Source organism: Pogona vitticeps, chromosome 3 (genome assembly GCF_051106095.1).
Source record: "Pogona vitticeps strain Pit_001003342236 chromosome 3, PviZW2.1, whole genome shotgun sequence".
NCBI lineage: Eukaryota > Metazoa > Chordata > Lepidosauria > Squamata > Agamidae > Pogona > Pogona vitticeps.
Genome location: NC_135785.1, coordinates 174,846,744 through 174,868,328, shown reverse-complemented (window position 1 = coordinate 174,868,328; position 21,585 = coordinate 174,846,744). Strand labels below are relative to the sequence as shown.

The following is a 21,585-nucleotide window of genomic DNA, read 5'->3' as shown; positions in this document are numbered from 1 at the left end:
ATGAGGATAATGATAATGATGATTAGATGAGATGGGCAGAGTATGCTTGTTGAGAATTATGTGAGCTGCAGTCCTATGTATCTGGAACAGCCCAGTTTAGGAGATAGATAGATAGATAGATAGATAGATAGATAGATAGATAGATAGATAGATAGATAGATAGATAGATAGATAGATAGATAGATAGATAGATAGATAGATAGATAGATAGATAGATAGATAGATAGATAGATAGATAATCTCACAGTATTATCCTTTGGCCCTCTCCTTCTACTCTACACCAATAATTATTTCTGGACAGTAATGACTTCAAAGTCCACTTGTTCTTGGCCTGATAGGACGGTAAATTAAAGCCTTCTGTAACAAATAGGAGTGCTTGGAGGGTAGACATTTTTATACTTTGAAAAGAAACTGTTTTAACTCATTTCTACGGGTGTTTATACTTTCTTTTTCTGAGCAGCATAAAGCAGGACTGGAGACAGTTCTTGAAATCAATAGTGCTGACTTCCCAGCTCCTAAATTAAAGACTGAGCTGGGATGACTCTTGGTTTTACAACACCTAAAAAGGCTTTTTTTCTTCATTTCCACCAAACCAGCTCTCCATACCAAAACTCTGCTTTGGGGAGCTTTCCAAGTCCTCCAGAATAGATACTGAAGCTGCATAGGAGCTGCATGGAGAGAGGAAACTTGCCTCCTCCCAGATTGGCTGGTGAAGTTTCCAATCATCATCATCATAATCATAATCTTAGAACTGCAGAGCTAGAAGGGGCCTTATGGATCATTGACTTTAGCCCCTATCAAGGAGGCACAGTAGAGAATCAAACTCCCAACCTCTGGCTTTGCAGCCAGAGACTTAAACCACGGAGCTATCCAACAGTTTTTTTTTTTAAATGAACAACACTGGATCCTGGCATTCATACCATCCATCACTTGACTGCTAATTCTTCAGAAAGCAGTTCCCAGTTATTTGGGACTGGGGTGGGTCCAGATTCAGTTAGAGATTCTCATACCAGTAGCCTGCCTTCTGTGCATTCAGAACTTAGCATTCATTCACTGAACCACATATGCACATTACAGGGTGCTTGGTATGGAGTGGATTCTTCTCTTTTTTAGTGTTCTCCATTTTTTCATGTAGACATGCACTTTGGAAGGGAAGGGAAAGGAAGGGAAGGGAAGCCGTGGGATATTTTATTCTGTGCTCCAAGCCAGAGTCTACATTTATTGTTTTCATTGTTTTTATTGATGTTTTTAATTTTATTGCTTTTTTGGACTGTAAACCGCCCACAGTAGATTCATCTAGATGGGCGGTATAAAAGCCAAATAAATAAATAATGTTGATATCTTATGAATATGTAGAATACAGAAGCCCTTGCTATCAGCCAGATACCTTAAAGCACAGCTAGAAAACTTGGTCAGCACAGCACACAGTTCTTGGGAAAAAGAACAAATATTACCAGGTGTTAGCTGATTTTGATATATTGTTTAAGAAAATTCTTAGCATTCTGGGGCAAAAAAGATTGCTTTGTCTGCATATCCAACAAAAGACCAGCTGCATAAATGAGACTGCCTGCCCCATAAAGCCAACAGCTCAGTAACTCATTATTAGGAAAATGATTATAGTTACGGTTTCCTCATTATTCTGTTTTCTATTGATGTGGAAATGAACAGCATAGATCAATGAGCAATAGATATGAACAAAAAGTGAGAATTAGTGTTGAAACTTGTAGCGCCATGCATCCCTTGAAAATATCTGGCAAAATGGCACTGATTAGAGCTCAGCCTGGCTGGCTGGTAAAAGCTGACCTGGCCATTGGACCAGGTTGTTTGAATGCAATATCTGTGAAAGCCCCATGGAAACAAGTGCTACATTTTCTTTGTAAATCAATACAACCCATTACTGCAAATCCCCAACTTAAGCCTGAGGTTTCCAAACTGATGGGAACAAGCTAATAACTTTTGGTTCAATGTCTCTCATGAGGCAAGCTATGGCAACCATGAAAGCTGGAGAAAGAAAATTTAAAGTACCGTAAATCCCAACTTCCAAGAAGAAAAAGAAGAAATTAGCCCAAATATCCCTTTAAAAGGTGCACATGTGTTTCTTTTAAACTGGCAGCGAGTTTTGTTGAATAACTGCCTAAAATGTATATGGTTGTATAAAAAAAATCAGCAGGAAATCCCAAATGCATGTGTTTGGCAATAGTTCTGAATGCAGTTTTTTTTTTTTTAACAATGGAGTTATTCTAGTACTGCTCTCAAAGAGGTAATATATAGGGCACTCTGAGTTACGGCTAAGCAGGTGGAAAGGAAAGGGGTTCATGATAATTTTTATCAGGTTGTTTGGCAGGTTCTGGAAAAGAGATCAAAGAACAATCTCTACCCGGTAGAGCAAAATTGAGATAAATTATTGTTTCAGACTACAGTTCTCAGAATCACCCAGTCAATACAGTGGTGCCTCGCTTAACGAGTGCACCGTATAGCGATGTTTCCGTATAGCGATCCCTTTTTCGGGATCGCTATACGGAAACATACCCGATCGTCGCAATGGGGAAAACCCGCATTGTGAAGATCGGGTATTGCGGCGGCCATTTTGGAGCCGCCAAACAGCTGATCGGCGGTTCCAAAATGGCCACCGGAAGCCCGGAAATGGCTGCCGGCAGCCGTTTTCGCGCCCTGCCCTCGCTTAGCGAGGGCGTGAAAATGGCTGCCGGCAAGGGGAATCCTCGCTGAACGGGTAAGTAAGCAAGGTATTGGAACACATTAAACTAAGTTTAATGCGTTTCAATACGTTTCCCCTACCCGTTTAGCGACGATTTCGCATAGCGAGGGTTAATCCGGAACGGATTAACCTCGCTATGCGGGGCACCACTGTATAGACATTTCCCCCAGCTCTGCTTAGGGTTGGGCAGGACTCGCCAAGACAGAGAAAGAGCGATCACTGCTGATCTTCTCTTTAAGAGGTTGAAGACTGTGATTTGCAGTGTGATACACAGCACAATACCTTGTCCTATCTGGACAACCTTCCCACTTGTTTACTAAAATAAAGAACAGAAGACATTTTAAAAGGACTTGCAAAGTGTTAGCCAGAGTGGCAAGGAAAAAAAAAACCATCTGCCTTGTTGCAAGATATTTGCTGGCTTGGAAGGGAATAGGTTTGCTCCTGCTTGATTAGGATCACCACCATAACTTTCCCAGGATCCACTGCTTTTTCTCAGTTACATTTGTCCTCAGTGACATCATAATATTTTGGTTGCTGATTGACTGGCATCATTCCACAAAGGGAACATTAGAAGGGAAGCATGGGGGAAACCATCAGCAGCTCCAGGAAACTTCAGCTGTGGAAGCAACAGGGCTGGCCCTACCATTAGATAGAGTGGCAGGGATGCCTCAGGAAAGAGACTGTAGGAGTTGTGAAAGGGCAACAAATTGTTATACATTTAGTTGTTACTCTATTTTTACAGTTAGTATGGGGAGAGAAGCTTGTAGAATTTTCTGTCACATATATCAAAATAATTTTGCAGACTTTGGGCATTGTAGATTTGAGTGAGTTTGTTAACTCTAGCAGCAAAACCATTCTTCCTCAAAGGCTGAAGAGTGCTTTGTGGTGGCAGAATTTTGCTTTTGTGAAAACAGTAGGTTTCCTTCAAAACATTTGCTGCAATTCCACTACCAGTTTTGTTATCTTGCACACACCAGAAAAACATATTTCTGTTAATTATAAGGGAATAACCACAAAACAGCTAAACAATGGAAATAGCTTATTTTGGAGACACTGCGTACTCACTAAATTATTTCCCCCTCTCAGGATCAAATATCTTTTAATAAAACAAAAGGGAAGTGTGAAGCACATGAGGGAAGCTTTTACCATATATGGTGGACTTGCAGAGTAGTGAAACAATATTGGATAGGAGTACATACTCTGTTACAAAAAATATTGCTTTGTAAGGTTCCACTAACCCCAGAACTGTTTCTACTGAGTATTATACCAGACAACAGATAAGACAAAGAATTACTTAGTTATATATATAGTCACTGCAGCCATAATTCTTTATGCCAAAAATTGGAAAAGTCTGGTGATACCGAAACAAGAGGAACTTATTGAGAAGATACGGAAAGCGGCAGAAATGAATATCTTATCTGAAGTATTGAAAGACTGTCCAATACAATCCAACTGAACAATGGGATTTATTATATAAATGGCTTGAGTCACCAGATAGTGTTTGAATAACATAGATTTAAACTAGGATGTAAATGTAAGTTAAAACCTGGAGGGCAATAAAATAGTAGAAAAGTGGAAAGTCGAGTTGATATTGCAACATGAATAGATTGGATGTCAGTACATTTTGTGTTTCTCCTTCCCCTCCTTTCCTCCCCATATCTCCCTTTACCCTCTGTACCCCTTACCTTATCCCAAAATTATTTTTTTTAAAAAAAGGAACCCACAGCATGTGCTAGGATGAATCATGCTATTTATTTATTTATTTAAAATATGCTTATTAATTAATAAAATTAATGGACAATGTTCTTACCCAGTTTTAGCCTGGTTATCATTAACCATTGTATGTAACCATTGTTGATATTCTAGTGAATTCCTGTCTATTTATGATAATGCACGTCTCTGGCCACCATTCTTATTCTGACAGCTCTGTGAGAAATCACTGAATGTTTTATAGTCTAATCTGTGTTTACGTAACCCGCTGAGAAGCAGCCAATGGCTTTTGTTTACATTAATTGCTCCCACACTGATTGTCTGCTGATTATCAAGACATTGTCTATATGTACTGCAAAACAGCGCAAACTTTAATTTGCTTTTTCTATTATCACTTAAAAGCAGAAAGAAAAATAATCTGACATCACAAACATCTGCTTGTAAGTAAAACAAAATGTGTTTAAAACAAAGTGTGCTGTGCCAACTATTCATCAGATGGCTCTTTTGTGTTGATGTATTGTTGCATTTAGCAAGAAGGCTTGTCATTTTAAAGACTGTGCATTCATGTGAATATTCTCATGTCCTAATACATTTGGGTCATTCCCCCTCATTTTTATTTATTCATCTTTAAAAAAACCCTTCAATGTTTATGACAAAATTACAACATCTGACAGCCTGGCCTCCTGTGGGATTGAACTCCAAAGTCTGGGAGTATGAACAGACAAATCTCTCTCTTGTGCTCCTACCAAATGCACCTGTGAGAGACTGAGAGAAAGGTCTCTCCTGATTATCTTAATACCTGAGTAGGCTCATAAAGGGAGATACAGTCGTTCAGATAGCTTAGACCCAAGCCATTTTAGGCATTATAAATTAGAATCAGCACTTTGAATTGTTTTGAGAAACATATCAGTTGCTGATGGAGTTGCTATTCTGTGATCCCTGTGACCAGCCCTAATGCTAGACAGTCGATTTGGTAGATGAGGTTCCTAGCTAACTGTAGTGGCAAGCTGTGACTCATCTCCAGCAAATACTAATTTTTAAATGCTGTTGTTATGGAATTTGGCCATTTTTAATAACAGAATGGGCATCTATCAATATTCACATGATGAGTTGTCACCCTCATCATCAGTCTTGTATTAAAGAGGCTCTGTGGTTCACCTCTGTAAACACTGAAAGGTACTCACATGAAAAAGGGCTCAAATAGACAAAAGAGCACTGATAGAGGTATGGAGAAATGGCCCACATCCTGTTGTGTAGCTGTGTCTGTGGAATTTGAAGTTGTACAAATCATCATTAAATTTGTACCAAGGTGGAGGTTACATCCAGAATGTTATTTCTGCAGGTGCAGATGGTTATCTGTTCAGTTGTGTAGTCAGTTGCACAGTTAGTTATAAGATTCATTGCACAATCAGACATGCGGCCTGCTTGGGTATACTTCTCCTTAAACTTTATCAACCATACATTTACAGTGCATCAAGGGTGATACAATTTCAGTCTATAAGTAAAAAAGTACAGCTCTCCAACTTTGTGACTCATTATCAGAAAAATCTAATTTAATTGGTTGTGACTGCTTTCTATGAATCCATTCAGACCTTTTTAAAGATAGACCTGAATGATTGAGCCACAAAATGCTTTGTGCTGCTGATTCTTTCTCCTACACTACTTCCTTCAAACACATCAACTTACATGTAAATGTTACATGGCAGTGGCACATGAGTGTTCAGGGAACTCATTCATATCAGCAGATACAATTGCAGGAATATTCTGTCACTTTTTCTGATCATGGAATTTGCTGCAGCTGATTTTGCAATCTACATTTAACATCACTTAGGGGATTAAACCCAGCAGAATGGGAAGACAACGACAGTGGATAAAATGGTACAGACCAAGCAATGCACATATCAATCCTCATCTCTACATAAAAATAAGAAAGATCAAAACACAAGTGACTCATGCTTGTTCTTATAAATGAGTCAGATCATTCCTACAGAACTTAGAGAATTGGTAGAGATTCACATTCGATGACTCCTGAGGGGCAAATCACACATTAAAGGAAATGCACATTTTAAAATTTTATTTACATTTTTATGATGCCTTTTTGCCTCGAGGCAAACAGTTCCTTCACAGTTCTATGCCTGAGCAAGCAGAAGCCTTCCCAATGACCAATCACTAAATAAATGCAAGCTAATTTACAACCTGCAGTGGATACACAATGTCTTTTACTGCTGAATGGATGCAATAATGTGCTATCTGATGCATAGTACACTGGAAGTACATAGGTCATTTGCTTTACCTCTTCATCCACCTTGTAACTAAGTCTGTGCATGGGTTCTTGGTCCTATCTGAGGCTCAAGTGTATCCTGGTTCAGTCCAAACTGATTTGTGTCACACCTGAGTCCCTTTGTGCTCCAATCTGAGTCGATTTGTACATATTGACATACCTTTGAAAACCAAACTAACTATAACTTTTTTGTTTGTTTTTATAGCAGCATTCGTGAAATTTGGAAGCAAAAGATACCCTAAAAGGGGGCATACAATTTCTAGATCTGAGATATCTAGCTTTGGGGTTTGTGTACTAGGCACTGTTTATAATGTGGCTTTTTGAAAACAAAGCGAAAAGGTGGGAAAAAGAGAAAAAGGAAAAAGCTGAAACAATTTGCGCTCTGTGTGGTTTTGTTTGTGCTCTGGATAGAAATGAATTTGCAGATTTGCTTTGCTTGGCTGAATCAGTTCATCTTGCTTCAATACAGACCTGACACAAATCAATTTGAATCAAGCTGACTTGGTTCAGAATTTGTGGTATGTCTGAATCCAGTGCACAGCCCTGTTTGTAACACAGAAACATACCCTAAGAGGAAAAGACTGAAATACAAAAGAGCAACAGCAGTTATGAATGACTATCTGCAGAAAAGGCAAGATGGCTCTTGGACAATTTTGACTGTTATCAGAAAGCAGAACAAAGGAACGCTTGATGAGATTAAAAACTATTCATGCTAACAATGGCTAAAAGGGTTTGTGTTCAATTTGTAATTGAGCTGTTAAACTTATTGACACATAATATAATTGAAGCCCAGAGGTTGGAAATAATGGATAGAAGTAGACATCAGCATGAATAAGAGGAACAGAGTTAGTTTTCCATTAAATTACTTGTATTTAACTCTCACAATTCAGGGCACAAGTCCTCAATAAGTACTAGCATGCAGAAAGGAAGTATATTAGGAAGTTATTCTGACAACAAATTGCTATGCATTCTCCATTTTGGGGAGGGGGAAATTGCACTCAGTATTCTAATTGTTTACTATATTTCATTGATTTTTCTCCCAAGAAAATGTGCATAAAATTGGACCCTTATTATAACAGTTTGATTTTCACATCACAAATGGTCTCACCTACCCTTTTCGGCATTCTTCATCATGGAAATGCTTTCAATACCTTAGAGTGCTGTGATTTCCGTCGTACAGGTAGTCTTCCTACTGATTTTGTTGATTGCTAGTTAACCTCCTGGTGATGAACACTTCCAAACTTAGCTGGGAGGTTCCTCAAACTGAAGACATAGTTCACCACCAGGACCATATTCAAAGCTTTACTGGTCTGATATATATTGGTGCCTCGCTTAGCGATTGCTTCGTTTAACGATGAAATCGCTTAGCGATGACTTTTTCAGAGCGATCTTGCGCTCTGTTTAACGATAGTTCCTATGGGCGATTTTCGCATAGCGATGTTTGAGACCATTCTTCGCATAGCGATGACAGTTTGGGTCCCCGTTTCGCTTAACGATGGTTTTGACAGCCTCATGTTGGCTGTTTTTTAAATGTTTAAAAATGTTTTAAAAATGTTTAGAATGCTTGAAATCATAAGTGCACTTAATAAACCCTTTGTTAAACTAATTTGACTTTGTTCTGACTCTTCTTAAATTTGTTGTATTTTTTTCCCCCATTGAGATGCACTGAATAGGTTTCAATGCATTTCAATTGGGGAACCGTGTTTTGCTTAGCGATGTTTCCTATGGCGATTTTCGCTTAAGGACGGCAATCCGTTCGCATTGGAATGGATTATCCAGTTTTCAATGAATTTCTATGGGAAACCATGTTTCACTTAGTGATGAAATCGCTTAACAGCGATTTTTTGGGAAACAATTATCATTGTTAAGTAAGGCAGCACTGTAATCTGCCAGAGCTTATGCAGCTGCAGTGACAGAGCATTTGAGAACCCAAAGAAGTGGCAGAGTAGCACTTTGTGGAGGCAGTATTGAAGTAAAAAAAAGTATTTAAACTGGACTACAAAGTATACAGTGATGACAGATAAAAATAGCGGCCATATCAATTATAGCCCAGGAGATGTGAATTTAGAATTATTGCATATTTTCCTATTCCATCGGATACAGAGCCCTTTTGTGAGCTCCGCTTGACTAAGTGATAATTAATCAAGCTTTCCTTTTCTGCTGCTGTATTGGAAATCACAGCATTGATTGGAGAGGCATTTTTAAAATGTTGTAAATTCTAAATAAAAATAATTCACACTTGAAAGAAGAGATCTATTTCATTCAAGAAACATTTGTATCAGAGATGAAGTGTTTGTTGATCCAAGCTCAAATGATGTTGAAGTGTTTACCAGAGGCTGAAGCTTCCACATCAAGGTTTAGAAAGGCTTTCAAAACTCACCTTATACAAACAGTTGTTTTTCAGGGCGCTTTCTGAATATGCTTTATATTGTGGTGCCATTACAATATTTTATTTTTATGTAAATTATTTTATATGCTGCCATTCTCCCCATAGGGTGCCCAAAGCAGCTCACAACAGATAAAACAACAAATTTAAAAATGCTATATACCAAATATTGCATTAAAAATACATTGAGATGAAAAAATAAGGTGTAAAACCAATTCAAAACATTTAAAAACCAGCATTCCTCAGATAAATTATTGCTTAAAGGCCTGCCTGAAGGTCTTCGCAAACCAATTTTCACTAGACAACGATTTTGACAGCTCCCTCCATGCTCACAAAACGGGTGTTTTCGGGACCTAAGCTTCGAAAGAGAGCTATTTAAACAGCTGATCGACTGTTCACAAAGCGGCTTTCCTATGGCCGATCTTCGCTAGACAACGACAATTCTTCCCCATTGGAATGCATCAAACAGGTTTCAATGCATTCCAATGGGGAAATGCTTTTTACTAGACGATGATTTCACTAAACAGCGATTTCAGTGGAATGGATTATCATCGTCTAGCGAGGCACCACTGTACCTGAGCTAAACCTTAACTCTCCTGCTTTAAGCATGATTTTAAACCTGTGGCTGAAGGTCAGCTGTCCTCACTAAGGGTGCCATCTTAGGAGGAAAAAAAGATGAAAGAGCACAGACTCCTAAGGATCTTTTCATTCAAAGCCCTCCTGGGCTCTTGCTAAAAATGCTGAAAGTATCAAGTCTGTTAAGGTTTCTCCCCTTCTGGGGGCTTTGATTTCCTCCTGCTTTTAATATCGAATGAACATAATCTGCCCATTCCAAGCAAAAATAACTCAGTATTTCCCCCTCACAGCAACAACCCAGGATTATGGAAAGAACAGAACCTCCAAGAGGAGATAGTAAGCATTGACCAAAAAAAAAAAAGTGTTAGATCAGCTCTGGGACACATCTCAATTTCTATCAATGTTGTGAGGAGAGTCAAGAGTCTAAGAAGACTATGGATTCAAAGCATCCACACCCCATCTGCTTGCTAAGAACTACATTCAAACTTCATGGCTCATTTCCCCTGTTCACAAGGTCAGACATTTTGACCTGAGAAAGAAGACATCTGAGAAACTTCTGGAGTGGCTGGAAGGGACTTGGAAGGAATCTCAGCTGGTGTTGCTCCTGCCATCTGGGATCAGGGAAGGAAACTGAGAACTGTGCTTTCTTGTGTATTCAGCCCCACGGGGAGCTGGAATGGCAGGAGGGTGCTTCTAAACATTTTACAGGAATGGTGATGGTAATCAACCTATGTTTGTTGGAATTACAACTCCCCGAGACCTTTGGGACATAATCCTTCAAGGAGGTTTTCTATGTAAGCTCTGTCGAAATGAATAGGCACTTCACAAGAGACTGTCAGCGCTAGTCTCTTGTGCAGCTTACAAATACATACTATCTATGATCTGGAACAGTACCTGCCTGGAAGCCTAGGAAGTATTCATGGAAAAGTCCCAGGGTAGGTATCCCCACAGTACTCTAGCATACTACTTTTTTTTAGCATCTACTTTTTAAAAAACCTTTTTTGTAAATATCCTACCAGGCACTGAAACAATCCCATCACTGTACAAAAAAAGTGTCTGCTTTTCCCAAGAAGGAAATTTACATGTTACAGTCCTTCTATTACTATATTTAGTAAATTTTAAAGAGGTTAACACTGCAATAATATTCTTAGAAATAATTGCAAGCAAGGGTAATAATTCCATGACATTTGAAAATCCAAGTGATACAGTTGAGTAGAAAGTGTTGCAGGAAATACAAAATGCAAGCATAATAGCTAAAATACCAGAGTCTTTTAGGAATAAATATTATTGTTGCAATGATTCTCTCTCTCTCTCTCTCTCTCTCTCTCTCTCTCTCTCTCTCTCTCTCTCACACACACACACACACACACACACACACACACACACACACACACACACACACACACACACACACCAGGCTCAAAATAATTGTTTCATTGTTTCATATTAATGAAATGCTGCACCACAGCTAGGCTTGCCTTATGTCCCACCAGTGGTAAACGTGTCACAAATTGAGAGCCACTTCTATAGTAAAAATGCAGTTTTGCAGGCTGCATTGCCAATGGAAATACTGCACTAGTCCCATGAAACATTTATCAAGAAAAGAAAAAGCAACAACTACAAATTGGCCTGGGCCATCTTGTCCACATGTATTACATTTCAGAGAAAAGCAGCAACCACACATGTGATGCTAGACCAGATGGGTTTCTGCAGGCTGTCAAGAATAGCTCCATGAGAGGGCACGTGTTTATAAAGGAATGCTGCTCCATAGATCCCATTGTTGAAGAATTCTGTCACATGACAAATTGTTTCCCTTGAATTATCTTCCATGCATGTTATCTAAGCAAAAGTTTGTCACATAAGAAATGGATACTATGAACACAGCTTAACACCAGCATCTAAACCACTGCTGGACAGATCCGGGAAACATTTGCATTTGCATTTACAATCTACAGCAGAGACAACATGTTAATTAAGATCTATGACATCCCTCACCTCCAGGATATTCCTGTTGGTAGCAGGGTACTGTAATTAGCAGGCTCACTCTGTAATGACAAGATTTGTGGCTATGTATGGACAGAGAAATTCCAAGTGAATACGTGTGTGTGTGTGTGTGCGTGTGTGTGCGTGTGTACACCTACACACATATACACACATAAAGAGACAAATAGTAGTATCCAATGGAAACAAGCAAGCATATAAGCAATAAAAAGAAAACTTTCCCCTTCACCTACTGATGCTGTACAGCGTTGACTTATACACTTGAGCTGCATCCATGCCCCTTGCCACCTGCCCATAACACCAGCGAAGATGAATGGGGGTTCTTTCACAGGGCATGCCACAACAACCCACATCTTAGAAGAGAGAATTTGTGTTTTATTATAGGTCATTGCACCTTGGTTCGGTTATAATTAAGACCGGGAGTTAAGAACACTTCTCACCTATTGTCATAATGCTGCAGACTAAAAACCTCTGGCCGTAAGTGCAAATGGGAGGACGTATACACATCAAGAAACACTCCAATGAGCCCCTTAATCCAGTGCCATTGCATCAAGCCTGAATCACCTGTCAAGATGAGCAGCAAATGTGTGCCTTTATGCAAAGCCTTGCAGAGCAGATATGCAAGAAGCCTATTACTTACAGCTGGAGAATATCAGCGGGCAGGAATGTTTATCCATTGGGAAATTATGCAGTTGCAGCTGGCATTCGGCATTGATGGTAAGCCTGGAGAGAAACCAGGTAGCTATTACAGCCTCCATATGATGACAAGTGAAAAACAAAAATAAATGAAAAGAACTTGTTAACAGGAACACATTGTAGAGGATTAACTGGGAGATTATTAATAGGTCTTATTCAAAGTTTATATTCGGATTGCTTCAGATAACAATACATTTGTCAGCATATATAATTTCAAGTGCAGTTCTGGCTCATATTCTTACCAGCATGTTGGGTGCTGCAGAAACAGATGGGTTCCTTTGCCTTCCGGCATGACCTCAAAGAAAAACATATGACAGGGCCGCCACACTGAAACTTGAATGAAGGAGAGAAAATACTTGGGCCTGGTGAATAAGCTGCTGATACCTGGCTCACATGCTCCATAATCAGAGCTGAGAGAAGGCAATGTTTTGGACTATAGGTCCCATAATGCTCACTGGTGGCTTCTGGGAATGGTGGTCTAAAAAATTAGCCTTACGCGTTGCTTAGTTAATTCTGCAGTTTATGTCTGTGTGCATGGAATTTCCCCTCCATTCAAGTAACTTGACAACCTTTATGGACAGAGAAATTCCAGGTGAAGAGCAGAAAACCTACAATTGACAGCATTTCACTTCATTTCATTTTTTTTTTTTTGCAACAGGCCTGCAGTTTACAAGGAGAACAGCAAAAGATGTCCTTTATGACAACTTACAGTGCTAGTGCAGGGCAGCAGTCCAAGATCTTCTGTGAGTCATTAAAGTAATAAAGAGAGTTTGAGGATGTTGCACTTCTGAATTACAGGTGACAGATTGCCCATGCTGCCACTGGGATACTGGGACCTAGAGACTAAGGGAGCATGGAGTAGGGTGGGGGTAGCACAGAAACTTCCCCAAACTCTCAATGAGCCATTCTGAAGAGAGAGCAAGGACGTTGGTAAAATCAGGCATACCCAGTGACATGCCACCCTCTCGTCATCTTTTGTTTCCAGATGCCCTCTCACTTTCTTATTCAGACAGGATTATTTGAGCAGAAATGCTTGGAAGGAAACAGGTTAGAGGATTTTACACCAAGAGGGAGTAAGAGATCTATTAATAGCCATGTTGGATGGAGAATTCTGGGACTCATGGTCTCCGAAAAGAATTTTTTTTCCAAACACCAGGCTGGCTGAACAGTCTGATTGATTCTCTGTAATGAAAGATATGGTCCAATGTGCAATTTAAACCAAAAATGTCTCTGTCTTAAAACATTATTTTATAAAACTGAAATGACATCAAAGTAACCTCCAGTAAAAAATAAAAATAAAAAAGAGAGAGGGGGAAGGGACTCATTGAATGTCACTCAGTGATTGACAGAAACATTCACTTCCTACCTTAAAGTGTACAAGATTTTCCCATCATTCCATATCCTCAAGAGCTGATTGGGTGTAGTAATCCAATGAGCTTCTGCCGTTTTAGAATTTCTGAAGATAGTGTCTGGGATCCAAATTAACCCAACCATATTGCTGTTCAGGGTCAAACTTCTTTTCATGGTGCTGTTAAAACGGAGACGGCTGTCCGTCCATGTCTGAGCAAAAAATATATCGATTTGGTATTCCTGCAAATGGAGAGGATTAAGAGTAAACATTGTAATTTTTTTAAAAAAACAGACCATATGCTGATAAAATCATTCACTTCACACTTGAAAATGAAAAAAGGAAGGCACTTGTGTTACGCTAACTAGAGAGAGAATCTTGATATAAGAGTAAATGTTCAAAAACATAAGCCCTATTCAGTCATTACCTACCTGGCTGTTACCAATACACTTAGAAAAGAGTGACTAGCCCCTCATCCTCCCTCTCAGTCATTGCTTTTTCCACATGGAAGCTGACATGACTGAAGAGAGGAAACGGCTGCTAACATATAGGGTCAATAGACAAGACAGGATCCCAGGAAGTATGGGTTCTTGTTTCTGTGTAGTGTCTGCATGCAAGCTGGACCCTTTTCCTCTTCATTCATGTTACTCTTGGAGAAAGTGGCATTGCAGGGGGAAGGACTAGGCTCACCTCTCTAAAGGTGTTGATAGCAACTGGGTAGGTAACAAATTAATAAGGCTTTTGTCACACCTGCTTGACCTCAGCTGGCCAGTTGGAACATCAGCACTTTTACATTCAGCCCAGGGCAAGGTGAGTGAACAGCTCATTTACAAATGCAGGGGAATATGTGCTGAGACATCTAGACGCAAACTCTTACTGAGCTACTTTGTTTGCCCTGAGTCCTTCCATCTTTCCTCAGAAACCCTGATCTCCAGATTTCTCATCATCATTTTTGCATTCCACTAGACACATTCCTCTTTACTGGTATCCTTCTTAAACTGCACTATCCAGTACTTCCAGTGAGGCCTGAATAAAGCAGAACGGAGTCAAGCCATTCCTTGTGGACATTATGCTTCTCTTGATGCAGCCTAGACTTGCATTGGCCCTTAATAACATGAACATAGCAAGCTCACAGTCTACCAATAGTCTGAGATCCTCTTCTCAGATGCCGCTTGCTGTAATGGCACATGTCACCCATTTTATTTGTTTCCACCCTACCTAAATACAGAACTTTCTATTCTTCTCTATTGAAATTTGCCAACTTGGATGCACTTCTCCATCTCATCAATATTACTTGTCAAGATATCTGTCAACCTGTCTCCCCCACACCACAACATAGGACCAGCTGACATCAATGCTCTATGCCTTCTGTTAAGGATGTTAAAATGATCATGACTTTAGCATTGACTTCTGCCTTTTTTTGACCAATATCCTATTAAGAGCCTGAAAAACGAACAACAACCAATATCCTATTAATGCAAAACAGAAGAGCAACTGCATTAAGTGTCCTCCCTGGCTCTGGCAAGCTCCCCATCCCATGTCCATTCTCAAACCAGTTGCAAGGCTGGTTGCACAACGGTTCACGCAATGGGCAGCCTGCAAGAGCTTGATTGTCTTCCCACTTTGCATTTTTATATTGACCCTTAATAACACTGGTTACTGACTTTTGTATTTGAAAAAATAGGCTATGATTGTAATAAATACTGTACTTAAGTCATGCAATTCACAATGTATATATAACATCCTTGAGTACATGTGGAAACTCAACAAATCTTGATGTTGGCAATTACTGTTCATTTTTAACATTTCACATGTGTTACCACCTCTGCTTTCAAGTACCAAAAAGAATACACTAGTAGAATCCTCTCCAACTTGAGAAGATGAGATACATTAACATGGTTGCACTTTGTCACATTTAGTTTTACTTTCATTATAATTTTTTTTTATCACAAAGCTATTCAGATGAAATTTAGTCATGTAGCAGAAGGAAACTAGGTGACACTACGATTTACCTTGGGGGATAAACTGTATTTGGTGATGCTAACATTCAGAAGAAATGTAAAAATAAATACATAAAACCTACAGAAAATGAAATTCATTGTATTTCTGACATTAAATATAACTTGTTAAATAGAACAGTTCTCAGATAAGAACAAATACATAGTTCAGATTATTTATTTATTTATTTATTTATTTATTTATTTATTTATTTATTTATTTATTTATTTATTTATTTATTTATTTATTTATTTATTTATTTATTTATTTGCAAGATTTTTTTAGCCATGCCATTACCAATGGTCTCGAGCGACGTACATCAACAACAAACTATAGAAAAACATTAAAACCATTGAAAACAGGCAATATTATAATAATACCCTATATTAAAATTTATCATTAATAAATCCTGATTAACCGCAGTTACATTAGCATAGTATTGCACAGTTATATTACAATAATACTGTAATATGCTTTGCTGCCATTCTCTCAACAGCTTTAAGAAATAGTTTTAAGTGAACTTGGAAAGTTGAGGCCTGGAACATAGATCTATATGTCAGCCACTGAGATTGGATAAGCTATTTATTGCTCCAGTTTGGGCTTTGAGCTTTTTATTCTATTGTAAAGAGGGCACACTAATGATCGTTGCAATAAATTTGAATGCTTGTCTAAACAGGTGAGTAGTTTATCACATATATCATTCCCACCATCATAAAAATGAATACAGATGCAAGGGGTAGTGAGTCTGCCATCTATTTTTCTTCCCACCAGTGTTACTTCCTTTGGGTGGTTTATTGACTATTAGAAAAATGGATTACACTGGGTATTTTTTAGATTTACTGGGAGCAGTGCTCATATGGCTTCTGTCTTATAATTCATTTATTGCTTAAAATGATTAAACAATCTTTAAAAGTGTTTATATATAGACTTTTCTCCCTCCCAGTACTATACAGTCCTTATGTTAGGCGTTCCCAGAACTTGCCTTTAAATAATGTACCTATAAGACAATTTTATTACTTTGTATTATGTATCTCGTCATGCATATTCTAGTATGTACACTGACAAGGCAGAGGTTGGAGTTTGATTGTAACCCTCTCTTCAGTTTCACTGATCATGATTACAGATGGGGGTATTCATATAGGAATACAAATGTCCCTGCACAGCTGGACTTAATGAGGGTCCGGCCCCATGGGGCAGGGCTGTCCACTCACTTGTCCAGCAGCAGCAGCAGATTTCCAATAGTTCCCAGAGCATCACTCTCTTTCCTCTTATCTGGCCAACTCTAGGCAGGGGGAGGGAGAACGAGTCTCCCTGCACCGCTGCTGAGTGGCTAGATGAGCAGAATGAGAGCAGGCGATTGGAAGGCTGACCAAGGTTGCTGCCGCTGCTGAACACATGACTGGACGGACCAGCCCCAGGGGCCGGACCCTTGCTAAGTCCAGCTGTGCAGGGTATTTGTATACAAATACTCCAGTACAGAGATGGGGGTATTCGTATGATCTCTAGTCATGATGTGTCCCCTGCAACGTGGTTTTAAAGGGCAACAAGTAGAGAAAATCTGTATCCAAATGGGAAAGAGAAAGGCTATATTTAGGACTTTTAAAAGAGTAAACAGCGAAGTGCGAGCAGGGAGAGCCTTCTAGCCCAACCCCTGCTTGTTAATGGGTCCATGGAGGACATTCTGAAGAGGATGTATTCTGCTATACCTGGGATCTCTTCCCATGGGTGGGAGATCTGCAGTTTTCCTCTCCAGATCGTCCCTCACCCCATAAAGACTGTGACAGGAAGGAGGACTAGAAACCTTTCCTTCTCATATTTTCAAATAAACTCTTTTTTAAAAAGAAGGGAAAAGAAAAGCCTGAATAGAGCTTAAAAAGCAAACATTCTGGTCTGTTGAAACAAGATTTAATTTCTATTTAATGGCTGACACATTTTGGAGAAAGTACTTCTTCACGAGCTAGAACTGGAAGAAATTTGACAACAGTCAGAGAGGAGATGACAATTGTTTTTACCGCAGATATAATTTTTTCAGCATCTGTAGGGGCTAATTTGGTTAGCAGGGATGGCCTTTTTAAAATACTTCCCAAGATTGGATGTCCACCTCGACTCCTTAACATCATCAGGTCCTTCCATAAGGGAATGAAAGGCACTGTAGTTTTTGATGGCTCAACATCAGATCCCTTTGACATCCGAAGCGGAGTGAAACAGGGCTGTGTCCTCGCACCAACCCTTTTTGGGATCTTTTTTTCTGTCATGCTGAAGCAGGCCTTTGGAGCTGCAACAGAAGGTGTCTATCTCCGGACTAGATCATACAGAAAACTCTTTAATCTCTCTAGACTGAGAGCAAAGACCAAAGTCCAACTACAGGACTTCCTCTTCGCAGATGATGCAGCCATTGTTGCCCATTCTGCTGAAGACCTCCAACAACTCATGAATGATTTTAGCAAGTTTTAGCAAGGCCTGTCAAGACTTTGGACTAACAATCAGCCTGAAAAAAACACAAGTCATGGCCAGGGCGTGGACTCACCTCCCTCTATTACCATCTCTACACAAGAATTGGAGATTGTTCATGACTTTGTGTACCTTGGCTCAACAATCTCTGACACCCTCTCTCTAGATGTCGAGCTGGATAAACGCATCGGGAAAGCAGCTACCATGTTCTCAAGACTCACAAAGAGAGTATGGCTCAATAAGAAGCTGACGTATAGTCTTTCAAAACTGAAGGATGCCATCATCAGGAGCTAATAAAGAGGAGCAGCATGGTGAATGGAAAAGGATCCCATGTTGCCAATGTTACTATCTGAACACTGTAAGTCAACTAAGAATGGATAAGCAGATCCTGACACTGGCCATTAGAATAAGAATCAGTTTCTCAAGATTTCCAAACAGTTACCATTTATTTATTTACCTTATTTATACCTCACTTTTCTCCTAAACTGGGATTCAAGGAGTCTCACAAGATTAAAATGAGTTACAGACAAAAGCAAACAACATTTCAATGGACATAATGGAACATAATGGAACATATAATATTCAGACACAATATTGTAATATTATAAGACCTCAATGACTAAACACCAATCATGTCACTTAAAAGGATGCTTGTATCCCTTACTTTAAAATCTCTTACTACAATATTGTTGCCATCATATAGTATTAACAATTTCTCTTACTCGTCATTCCTTTTACCAGTCTGGCTCAGGCCCTGGAGAAAATGCCATGAATATTCCAGTATTTAAACCATGGGTTGGCTATCTCCAGAGCTCCAGGGAGTTGTAGATGTACATCCCTTGAGCTCTGGGGGCTACACAGATGGATGTTTTTAACTGAAAAAGCTCCCTTGCAGTCTCTGTAGTTGTTATGTGCTGTCAAGTTGCCTCGACTCATGGTGACCCTATGAATGAACACTTTCCAAAATGTTCTGTTCTCAGCTCTTGCACAATCAAGCTCATGGTCTCTTTTAGGGAGCTAGTCCATCTCATATTTGGTCCTCCTCTTTTCCTGCCGCCTTCCACCTTTCCCAGCATTATTGTCTTTGCCAGGTAATCCTTTCTTCTCATGATGTGTCCAAAGCAGGACAGCCTTGGTTTCAGCATTTTTGTCTCCAGAGATAGTTCAGACTTGATTTGATTCAGGACCCACTTGTTTTTCTTTCTGGCAATCCAGAGTATCCACAAAGCTCTCCTCCAACACTACATTTCAATCAAATCGATTTTTTTCCTGTCACTTTTCTTTACAGTCCAGCTTTCAGACTTAAACATGGTGATTGGAAATACAAGAGCGTGGGTGATCTTGGTCTTCATCTCCAGTGACACATCCTTACCCTTGATCGTCTTTCCTAATTCCTTCATCGACATCCTTCCTAGTTCCAGTCTTCTTTTTATTTCTTGGCTGCATTTTCATTTCATGATATACAGTATTGAGACACCTTTTTTTCCTCAGAGATGAGAAAAATTGCAGGTGCTTGTTACATTCAGCTATGGAGATGTCTATGTGGGTTTTCGTTCTCCAAATACATAAAACTTCCCAGCTCTCTTCCTGTGTGATTATAGATTTGCTTTATGCTCTTTCTTCAGCCTTCAGCTTCTGCCTTGGATATGAAGTCTCCAGGCTTTTTTGCAACCTCTTTTTGCCTTCTTGGCCATCTGTTCCACAGTGTTCTTATTTCAGCAACTGCTCCCAGCTGCTTGCCTGAACTGAACCTGAGGGCGTTGCATAGTTTCCACCTGAAACTTCGAGAGAATGAGATTCTTAATGGGTAGGATTCAATTGAGCCACTATTTTCCAGCCAAACAACAAATACATGGCCATGGAATGTTCTCCATATGCTGTAAATATCTTTTAGATTTCTTCACTTACAATACAATGCAGAGATCTCTGTCGTGTGGTCAGCTTTATCACATACAGTATAACAAAAGTGACAGTTTAAGAGCTTTTTCTCTGTGATGTTTTTATGATTAGTTGTATTTTGAAACTTGTGTGTGTAATTGCTTTTTTGTATATAGGATGCTGGTATTTTATAGCATTCGGGGCTTGTGTTCAAGGTGCATGCTGAAACAATGGAGTCCAGTGTGCATTACCTTGTTTATATTAGCTGAAATTTGGTAATAAACCACAACTAGAGTAGGACTACTGAATTATATAAAAATGAACTACTACAATCAAATACCCTACTAATACAAATAACGAGACCAGTGGCAGAATAAATGTTGCTTAATGTTTTGATATGCTTTTTAAAGGCATGAAGGGAGGGAACCTGGCATAACTCCTGGGGTATCAAATTCAATAAGGAAGGTGCAACAGCTAAGATATACAGATTCAAGGTATTTTCTGGGCCACTTGTGGTGTTAACATCCTCAGGCATGAGGTATGTGAGGATCAAGTCAGATGATCAGTTGAACCACTTCAGACAAGTGGCAAGTTCCTAAACCAGTTAGGGCTTTATATGTGTCATGGGTTCAGCCAAAGATCCGAAACCTGAGGGGTTAACTACAGCTGAGGAGAATGCTGAGCGATTAGAAGCACAGACAGCTGAATCACCACCAGATTCTCCTCCCCCAGTAGCCAGGGTAAGGGCTAGACTTCAGCAAAGACTTATGATGCAAAGGTCAGAAGATTGCCTGAATACTGCCCGCAGAAACATCAGATCAGCTAGTCCTGAGTTTTGAGAGGATGAAAGGCTTCCAGCAGTTCAGTGACTGATTTACTATATAAGCAACAAATCGAATCTCTGACTCGCATCCATGCTCCTGACTACCTTGAACTTTGTTCTTTGGACCCTTGGCTTTGGACGTTGACCCTGGACTATGTTGTGTGATTTGGCTTTGGACCCTGACCTTGGATTATGGTTTGTGATTTGGCTTTGGCATTTTGATATTGGCTCTGCATTCTCTGAACTTCTGATATTGAACTGGCTTATCGGACTTTGCTCTTGAAACCCCCGGGAACATGACAATATGTTAGAACCAAGATCTAACATATAAGATCTAGATATAAGATCTAACATATAAGGCACTACTCTGGGTGGCTGTCAGATAGCTGGGTGGCTATCTGGGTTCATAGAATAATTGAGTTGGAAAGGGCCTAGAAGGTCATTGAGTCCAACCCCCTGCTCAATGCAAGAATCCAAGTCAAAGCAGATCTTACAGATGGGTGTCCAATGTTCTCTTAAATGCCTCTAAGAGGACCTCTACATGGAGTGCATTACAGGAGTCAAGTTTTTAGATTATTTTATTTTATTTATTTATTTATTTAATTTATATGCCGCCCACACTACCCAAAGGTCTGTGTTGGAAGTGTGTTGTTAGGTATCGGACATCCAGATGGCAATGTAGCTGGGCAATTCACTGAAGCTGCAAAAATGCAGAATGTGC

General features: G+C 39.5%; 1 protein-coding gene across 3 annotated transcripts in view; it reads right to left on the bottom strand.

The window, feature by feature from the left end:
* Positions 1-21,585, bottom strand: part of GABRG3 (gamma-aminobutyric acid type A receptor subunit gamma3) — a 401,625-nt gene that overhangs the window by 157,923 nt on the left and 222,117 nt on the right. For all 3 annotated transcript variants that reach the window (XM_020796824.3, XM_072994442.2, XM_078390341.1), the window contains exons 4-5: positions 13,733-13,956; positions 12,311-12,393 (exon numbers count right to left, since the gene is read on the bottom strand). In XM_020796824.3, the coding sequence (XP_020652483.1) occupies positions 12,311-12,393; positions 13,733-13,956 (307 nt within the window). The remainder of the gene's footprint in view (positions 1-12,310; positions 12,394-13,732; positions 13,957-21,585) is intronic.